This window comes from Gossypium arboreum, chromosome 3, assembly GCF_025698485.1.
Source record: "Gossypium arboreum isolate Shixiya-1 chromosome 3, ASM2569848v2, whole genome shotgun sequence".
NCBI classification, from domain to species: Eukaryota; Viridiplantae; Streptophyta; class Magnoliopsida; order Malvales; family Malvaceae; genus Gossypium; species Gossypium arboreum.
The window spans coordinates 127,134,832-127,144,607 of record NC_069072.1 but is presented as its reverse complement, the minus strand read 5'-3'; the positions used below and the strand labels follow the sequence as shown (position 1 = coordinate 127,144,607).

At 30.8% G+C, this 9,776-nt stretch overlaps 1 protein-coding gene across 1 annotated transcript; it reads left to right on the top strand.

Annotated features, from left to right (window-relative positions):
* Positions 1–3,464: 3,464 nt before the first annotated feature.
* LOC128290603 (uncharacterized) lies at positions 3,465–3,962 on the top strand. Its single transcript, XM_053026317.1, has one exon. It carries the CDS (start codon positions 3,465–3,467, stop codon positions 3,960–3,962), a length of 498 nt encoding a protein of 165 aa, XP_052882277.1.
* Positions 3,963–9,776: the final 5,814 nt, after the last annotated feature.

Genomic DNA, 9,776 nt, shown 5'->3' with positions numbered 1-9,776 from the left:
ATTTGAGAGAGGCCTCAGAGATGGCATAAGACTACACCTGCTAGCTTTTAAAATACAAGAGTTTTCCACCCTTGTTGAGAGAGCTCTAAAAGTGGAGCAAGTTATAAATGAAGAGTAGAGAAAAAAAGGTAAGAAACAGACAAAGTGAGGTTTCGGGCAAGTTAGCTTCGTACAATTTCCATTTGTTAAGGGAGTTAGAGGCTCTAAAGATTTGAGTTATTCTACCCCTACCCATACTAAAAAACAAGTACAAAGGCAAAAAAACTAGTTCTACCATTAAACATAGGTAGCAGACAACTTTTGCTCCAAGTATTGGTGGTTCAAAGAGTTCAGTGTCGTTAAATTGGGATCAGTGTGGTAAGAGACATCAGGGAGAATGTTGGAAGGTTTAAGGAGTCTACTTCAGATGTGGCTCAAAAGAACATTTCTTCAGAAATTGTCTTGAGATAATAGATTCTACCTCTGTAAATTCTAAAAGGCCTACTCCCATAGCACAGAGAGGTAAGGGGCTCGGTAACAATGGTAATACAGGGGGTAGTGAGAGAGTTGTGAAAGGGACTATAGTTATATTTGATTTAAGAGGACCAGCTCGTGGTAATGCTATTACCGCACGAGAGGAACCTGATACGTCTAACATCATCACTGGTATTTTCTCTTTTTTTGATTCTCCTATATATGCATTGGTAGACCCTGGTTTCACTCATTCCTACATTTGTATTGCACTTATAAAAGAGAAAGAGTTACCTGTAGAATTAACAAAGTTTGATGTCTTAGTAACAAAACCGTTAGGGCAAAGTGTGGTGGTTAATAAGGTATATAGAAATTGTCCCATAAAAGAACAAGATTGTGAATTTCCAGCAAATCTCATGGAACTTTCTTTACATGAATTCGACTTAATACTCGGGATGGATAGGTTGCCTAGACATTGAGCAATGGTGGATTGTAGTTAAAGAGAATTACACTCAGAAACTCTGTTGATGGAGAGATAATCGTCATTGGAAAGAGATCTAATTGTCTCTCCAATGTCATATCCGCTACTACAGCTATGAGAATGGTGAAAAGGGGTTGCGAAGTTTATTTCACTTATGTACTGACACTAGTAAATCCTAAATTGGAGAGCATACCTACAATGAGAGAATATCTAGATGTATTTCCTAAAGAATTATCAAGGTTGCCGCCTAATAGGGAGGTTGAATTTGCTATAGAAGTAATGTATGACACTGCACCAGTTTCTAGTACTCCTTATTGTATGACACCTATCAAGTTGAAGGAATTGGAGGTCTAACTATAGAAATTATTAGGTTTTTTACGCCCTAGTATATCACCTTGGGGAGCATCTGTATTATTTGTTAAGAAGAAAGATGGAACAATGAGACTATGTGTAGATTATCGACAATTGAATAAGATCGCTGTTAAGAATAAATATCCATTGCCGATAATTGATGATTTGTTTGATCGATTAAAGGGGGCTAATGTGTTTTCAAATTTTGACATTCGATCAGGTTATTATCAACTGCAAGTAAAGGAGTCTGATGTCCCTAAACTACATTTAGGACTCGATATAGACATTATGAGTTCCTGGTTATGTCGTTTGGACTCACAAATGCCCTTATAGTATTCATGGATTTGATGAATCGGATTTTCCAACTATATTTAGATCAATTTATGGTAGTGTTTATTGATGATATCCTTGTGTATTCCAAAACCAAGGAAGATCACGATAAACATTTCAGACTTGTATTGCAAATTCTGAGGGAGAAATAATTATATGCCAAATTAAGCAAATGTGAATTTTGGTTGGGTGAGATTGTATTTCTGGGCCATATTGTGTCTGTTGAAGGGATTCAAGTTGATCCTAAAAAAAATTAAAGCTATTTTAGATTGGAAACAACCTAAGAACACAACCGAAATTCGAAGGTTTTTAGGATTGGCTAATTATTATCGACAATTTGTGAAAGGATTTTCGATTATAGCTTCCCCATTAATTAAGTTACTTCATAAGAACGCTAAATTTGAATGGAATGACAAATGTCAAGAGAGTTCTGAAAAATTGAAGGCAATTTTTATTGAGGCACCTATTTTGACACAGCCTGAGTCAGGAAAAGGCTTTGTGATCTACAACGATGCATTACTTAATGGACTAGGGTGTATTTTGATGTAATAAAGAAAGGTAATTGCTTATGCCTCTAGGTAATTAAAATCACACGAGAAGAACTATCCAACTCATGACTTGGAGTTGGCAACAATAAACTTTGCACTAAAAATTTGGAGACATTATTTATATGGTGAAATGTGTTATATTTATACCGATCACAGGAATCTAAAATATTTGCTCACTCAAAAAGAGCTTAATTCGAGACAAATGAGGTGGATAGAGTTGCTTAAGGACTACAAGTGTATTATTGACTATCATTTCGGAAAAACAAATGTGATAGCTGATGCATTGAGTAGACAGTCTTTATCAGGTAATACTTGAAGTTTTAATTACTAATTAAGTGTTGTAAATCGATTAAATGTGTAATTGCTAATCGAATCTTTTTTTGGCTTTGAATGCACATTTGAAAATAATTGATGCTGGAGCTATAGTAGCTGAATTGAGAGTTAAACCGACTTTACTTCAACAAGTGAAGGAGGTACAAGAAAAAGATAAGAAGTTGGTGACTTTATGCAAACAAATTTAAAAGGGAAAAGCGGAAAATTTTGAATTGAATAGCGAGGTACTTATATTTTAAAGAGAGGTTATGTGTTCCTATAAATAAAGAGTTGAAAAAATATATTCTTAAAGAAGCACATAGTTTTTGCGCTATGCATCTTCGTAGTACCAAAATGTATCATAACTTGAAGGTTCATTATTGGTGGCCTGATATGAAGAAGGACGTAGTTGACTTTGTGACTAGATGCTTAACTTGCCAACAAGTTCCATCGAGGTTGTTGCAACCAATTGCATTATCCAAATGGAAGTGGGATTGACTTACTATAGACTTTGTGGTTGGTTTACCACTTACATCGAGGAAAAATGATGCTATTTGGGTGATAGTTGATCAATTGATAAGGTCAGCCCATTTCTTGCCTGTCGGAACTGATTATTCGTTAGAAAAGTACACGGAGTTGTACATTAATGAGATAATGTGACTTCATGGTGCGCCTATCTCCATCATTTCTGATAGAGATCCAAGATTTACTTTAAAGTTGTGGGAGAAATTACATGAGACCTTGGGTACTCGATTGAATTCCATTACAACTTTTGATCCTCAAATGAATGGACAATCTAAAAGAATTTTCAGGTAATTCTTTGTGAATTTTTTTAACTTTTTTAATCTTGAAAATTCTAATTAAACATATATATTAAATGTTGGTGTTGGAAGATATGCTGAGAAGCTGTGTTAGAATTTGAAAGCAGTTGGGAAAGATATCTTTCGTTAGTTGAATTCGTATACAACAACAACTATCAAGTAAGTATTAAGATGACACCATATGAGGCACTTTATGGAAAGAAGTGTGGAACTCCTCTTTGTTGGACCGAACTTAGTGAAAATAAATTAGTGGGATCGAAATTAATAAGAGAAACAGGAGAAAAGGTGAAGATGATCAATGATAAATTGAAAGCTGCTTCAAATAGACAAAAGTCGTATGCAAATTTGAAGAGGAAAGATATTGAGTGTGAAGTTGGAGACAATCTTTCTCAAAGTATCTCTACAGAAAAAAGTCTTGAGATTTGGCAAAAAAAGAAAGTTAATTCCGAGGTCATCAAGCGTATTGGTCTAGTAGCCTATAGATTAGCTCTGCCACCAGATTTGGCTAAAATCCATAATCTGTTCCTTGTATCGATGTTGAGGAGATACAGATCCAATCCCTTACATGTCATTACAACTAAGACCATTGATATTCAATCTGATTTAACATTCGATGAGGAACCGGTGAAAATTTTAGCTCGAGCAATCAAAGAGTTGGGAAACAAATAAATCCTGTTCTGAAAATTTTGTGGAAAAATCATAATATTGAGGAAGCTACTTGGGAAAACGAAGAGGTATGAGACAACAATATCTAAAACTATTCGACTCAGGTAAATTTTAAAAACGAGATTTCTTAAGAAGTAAAGAATTATAACGTTCCAAAAATTTTGGTGTCGATATTAATACTATTTTGAGGTATAAATAGTAATTTCCTAAGAATATGAATAGTATTTTGCATCTCATGAACAATATTATCCGTATAATATTAGAAGAATTAAATTAGACATTGAAAAACTGTTAAATTAAAGAAAAATACGAGTTGAAAATCTGGGTATAGACTAGTTTATTATTTAAACAAAATTTGAAGGGCTTAAAGTTTGGTTAAAGGAGATGACCTATGTATTAAATTGAAATTAAAATAAAAGATGGAGGAGTTAAGGCAAAATTTATCTTTTAATTTAAGGATATTATAAATTTAGAGAGGTGGTGAACAGTGCAGAAGGAAAATGAAATGAGATTGTTACCCTTGGTCATTGGACCATATTACATTCTAGTTTCTTTAAGGGAGAAAAGAATTGAAGCTAGTATAAGCTTAATTTTTGTACGTGCTGAAATGATTTTAATTTCCTTAATTTTTATTGATTATTCTAGTTGTTTTTATTTTACTAGAACTTGAAAGAATCATTAATTAGTAAAAGAATGACTTTTGTTAAGATAATATATATTCTTGAAAGATTTCAGTTTTAAAATATTGTTGTATTATTTTTGTGAAGAATGGTGATTTTGAAAATATCAATTTATATGAATTGGTTATTTGAATTTATTTTGAGTTAATATATGTATGTGTACATGTTACATAATGATTTCGAATGAAAATTTGATTGAATTATTTCTTTTGAGGTATTTTGAAAATATGTTATATAAAAGTATTCTTGAAAGTAGAGAGGTTTCAAATATTAAACAAAATGAATTCATTTGATAGAAAGAGACTGTGCAAGGAGTGTTTGATCATAGGTAAACTCACCAATCAATTAACCTCGTTGTGAATAGTTTTGGTTGAGTATGGTGTGCCTATAGCGGCTAGTTAGTAGTAGTTAGCCTCATTGGGTATAGTATTGTGTGTAGGTGGATGGTTTATTATAATAATCATTGCTAGCACACTAGCATAAATTTATTATAATAATCATTACTATATCCAATCTCATGTGATGTGAGTTTAAACTGTATCTATTATTGTTATATATCCATGATTTAGAAATATTTCAAGAGAATTATGTGTTTATTTAGTATTTTGTTTTCTTAAATTTTTGTTAAATATTCATCTGAAAGTTGTATAATGTGATTTATGAATTATTTTCTTACCTTTATATTGGAATGTTGTTAAATAGTTTAATATTGGATTTTTCCTTTCCGCGCATAGGTCGTGTGGATTGGAGCGGTGAAGATAAAAGTACTGGATTTGCACAAGTTGTCACATACATCGGCACTGCTTTAGGTGAATATTCAAGTCACTCTTATTTTTTCTTATATATATTTGGGTATTTTTACATGTACATAAGTTTTAGTTAAGTGAATGTTTAACATTATGAACCTAATGTATAATAGTAATTATTAAAATCATGATAGAATCTTAGAAATGGAAGTTGTTTTACTAAAATTGGTGTTGTGAGTGATATGTGATAGTTTAGTATTTCATATGGCAATTGAATTGTGAAATTGAGATGCCGAGAACATTATGTGTGTATATGTGATAAATACAAGTGTATGGGATTGATTTAAAATGATTGTATGAAATAGTGATATAATCGCTTTTCAATAGTTTAATGCTACATCAATAATTTCATCCTGAATTTCAAGATTTTCATTTAGATTTGAATTTTTTTTAAGGTGAAAATGTTGAAAATTCAGGATTAAAATATTGATGTGACATTAAACTATTGGAAAGGGATAATATTATTGTTTCATATAATTTTTTCCCGCTTACAGTTACAGGGAAAATGGATAATGATTTGTAGACGTTCTTTACCATTGAATGTGGCATAATGTTGTAAATTGCATAAATGATACATTCAGTGGGATTGGCAAAATTCATAGATCAGCCAAGCCAAAAAAGAAAAGAACAAACTGAAACAAAAAATTGTCCAAAACTGAAACAAAAAAATTGTCCAACTGAGATTCAGACGGGGCTAATGTGTTTTCAAAGATTTAACATTCGATCAGGTTATTATCAACTATAGGTAAAGAAGTCTGATATGGACATTATAAGTTCTTAATTATGCCGTTTGGATTCATATTTTTGTTTACATTGAAAAAAAGAAAACACTGAGATTCAAATTATAGTTGCATACGCTTCAGAATTTGGAGAAAAACTATTCCTTCTACTTTTAATTCTAAAAATTTAATCTTTCTATTGGTGCAATTTAAGAATTAACAATCAATGAATCACACAATTATTTCACTTTAAGTATGAATATATATTTTAAACTTTAATTATTAAATTAAAACTAAAATATAAAAAAATCATATATTCAAATTTAATAAAGTTTTATTATCAAAATAAAATTATCAATTAAACTTTAATTTTAAATTAAACATAAAGAGCAGAATTAACGAATTCGCATTCACCCCATGTTGGATTGGACCTAATTTCTTTTTGGATTATTTTCATATATAACCATTTAAATTTAGTCAGATTAATTTTTAATAAAAAGTTAATTGGATTGCTAAAATTTTAACAATGCTAATATAACAGCCTGCAATATAATTCACATATGCTTTTCATAAAATTTAAAAAAAATCAATAAGACTAAAATTTATAATTTTTTAAATATTTAATCACATTTGCTATGAAATACACATATAGATTACTATGTAAGTTGCCATGCCTTAAGCAATACATTCCACTTTCCTTGAGTTAAAAATTAAAAAGCACTTTAGAGAAAAAAATAATAATGTCAAGTAACAAACAATAGCTAAAAAATTCAAACGGTTGACAAAAGTCAAGTGCCCACGTACTACGGATAAGAAATTATAGAATTAATTTCTCAAACTCAATCAAATGTAAGGAAAAAATTGAAACAATTCTTTTATCCAATCTTGTGTTCTTAATATAAATAAATACAATATAATGATCTATATAATAGATATTTATTTTATTTCTATTTAAATATATATATATATAAAAAAAAAACAAATCTTGCAAAAACTATCATGTTTGAAATAATTCCAGCATACAATGGGGGTGCTGAAAATCTTGGAAAAAAACCATCAACAACCTCTGCTTGCACACAACTTACAATTCCATCAAAGGATCTAGCAACATAAGAATCGTGAAAAGATGACAAAAAAATCGGAACAGACTAAAAAACAAATGTGGTAATAGACGATTGTCATGAACACGATAAGGGACTAAGCAGAATCAGAATTACGGTGGTTATTTTACTTAGAGAAGGCAAATTGTAAAGAAGATTTTAATGTGCTAAGTTTGTTAAACGATCCAAAAGTTTCCCCAGAATGAAACTTCGAATCTTCTATTTATAGCCTTTCCAAAATAATTATTCCAAAGAATGGCTAACAAACGACATTTTCTTATAGAACATGGGAAAGAAGATTATTATTTCACAAAAATGTGTTGATGAATTATTGAGTAATAAGAATAATGAAAGAGAAATTACAAAAATAATAGATATAATGATAATTTTGTGGAAGTTACACTCATGTAACTCATTTTAGTAAGGAGAGTGTCACTTAAAAACTTAAGTGCAAGTGCACAATTTGATCAACGAAAAGAGGGAGAGACAAACACTTGTACTCCAAACAAAGGTTAAGTAAAGTTCTTAACAATATCCGTATTTGAATCTCCAAGTCTTACTCTCAAAAACATCCCAACAATGGAGCAAACCTAAGAATCATGCCAACCTTCTTAAGTCCAGCTCCACAACCATCTCAGCACGGAATGATTAGGTAAAGAATGATATTTCCTACCACTATTATTACTAATAGAAATGTTAATAACAAAAAATAATATCTACATTTTACCTGGTAATTTTTCTTTTTAAAAGAAAAGAGACTCTCACGCATGAGGCATAATATGGGAATACTTCAAAACTAAATTGCATCATGTAAAACATTTTAGGGGAAATTACCTAAGCAATTCTAAGCTATAACAAGAGTATTACTTAAATTAGTAGTATCTGAGCAAGTTATATGAGCTAGCGACATGTGGGCAAACAAAATGTGAACAAGTATATATGAAACCACTTATATGTATTTAAAAAAAAAATGATTAAATACTAAAAAAATACATTAAAATTGAATTCATATATATATATGGGTAAAACATTAACATATATGTAACATAAACATATTTATTCACATAAAATATATATTTAATGATATGATATATGCAAAAAAAAAAAATGATAAATGTTATAATTGAGAATTTTTCAATATCTAAATGATAAAAACTTACTTGATAAGGAAACATTTTAAAGCTACCGGGAAGTGAAGCTAGCTAGCGAGACACGAAAGTGAGATCAAAACTAGCGCAAAGTGAAGTTAGTGGGACTGAAACTAGCAGGAAGCGAAGCTAGCGAGATCAAAACTAGCTGGAAGCAAAAGTAACGAGAGGTGAAGCTAGCAAGTCATGAAACTAGCGAGACGCAAAGCTTGCAAGGCACGAAACTAGCGGGATAAGGCTACCAACATGAAAAATACACGATCGCCCACCGCCAGCAGGTCACGTTCAGCGATTATGTCCGATTCTGAGATTATAAACAATAAGTTTCAAATGTATGCCCTTTAAATATGGTCTCCTACACAAATCTGATTTTTTTCTAGCCATTTGTTATTATTGATTGTTTGTCCTTTGATAAGTTAATTGTTAAATTATTTTTTCAGTTCAACTGAGTAAATTCTTGAAATTAAAAGTAAAAAGATTAATTTTAAATATATGAAACCTCTAAATATATATATATATAAAACTCTTATTACGAACCAAGTCTAAATCCAAAGCAAGAAGATAAATGCGAAACATATTAAACTTATAACTCTAAACATGAACACAGACTGTTGCCTCAGCATAAAAACCGTACAAGTAACTTAAACATGAATCAGACGTATTAATATACATAATGAAACATCAAGTAACTTTTAGAGCATTATGATAAATGATCAAAGGTAAGTGTTGTTTTCTTTAGAGTTGAATATATAAAAGACATTTAAATATATAAAACCTCTAAATATATATATATATAATAATTATCAATTTCAACAATTCTTAATATCTAAAGTTGTACCTCCTCCAAAAGTACGATTAACATTCAAGATTTCTTTTATATCAAAGAAAAGAAAAGAAAAGAAAAGTCATATATTCACAGATCACAAAAACTTGAAATACTTGTTGAGACAGAAAGAGTTGAATTTGAGACAGCACAGATGGCTCGAATTGTTAAAAAATTATGATCTGATTATCAACTATCATCCAGGTAAAACTAAAGTGTTAGCTGCTGCCCTGAGTCAAAAATCTCTGTTTGCCTTAAACAGAAACGTTAAATAACCAAAAACGAGTATCTACAGTTGGCATACCTGTGTCCGACAATCACACATGAATTAGAGTAACATAAACGAAAATCGGAGTAGCCAAGGAAACAAAGTCTGCAACAGCAGAGAATGATAAAGGCAGATACTAAGAATTATGAAAAGCCCTCAGATCTCATAGCTATGATGGGTCATTTGCAGTTTTTTAAACTAATTGATTTTCATTACGAGCCTCCACCAAATCAGCACCGAGTTAATATGAAGAAAGAGAGGAAACAGAGAGAG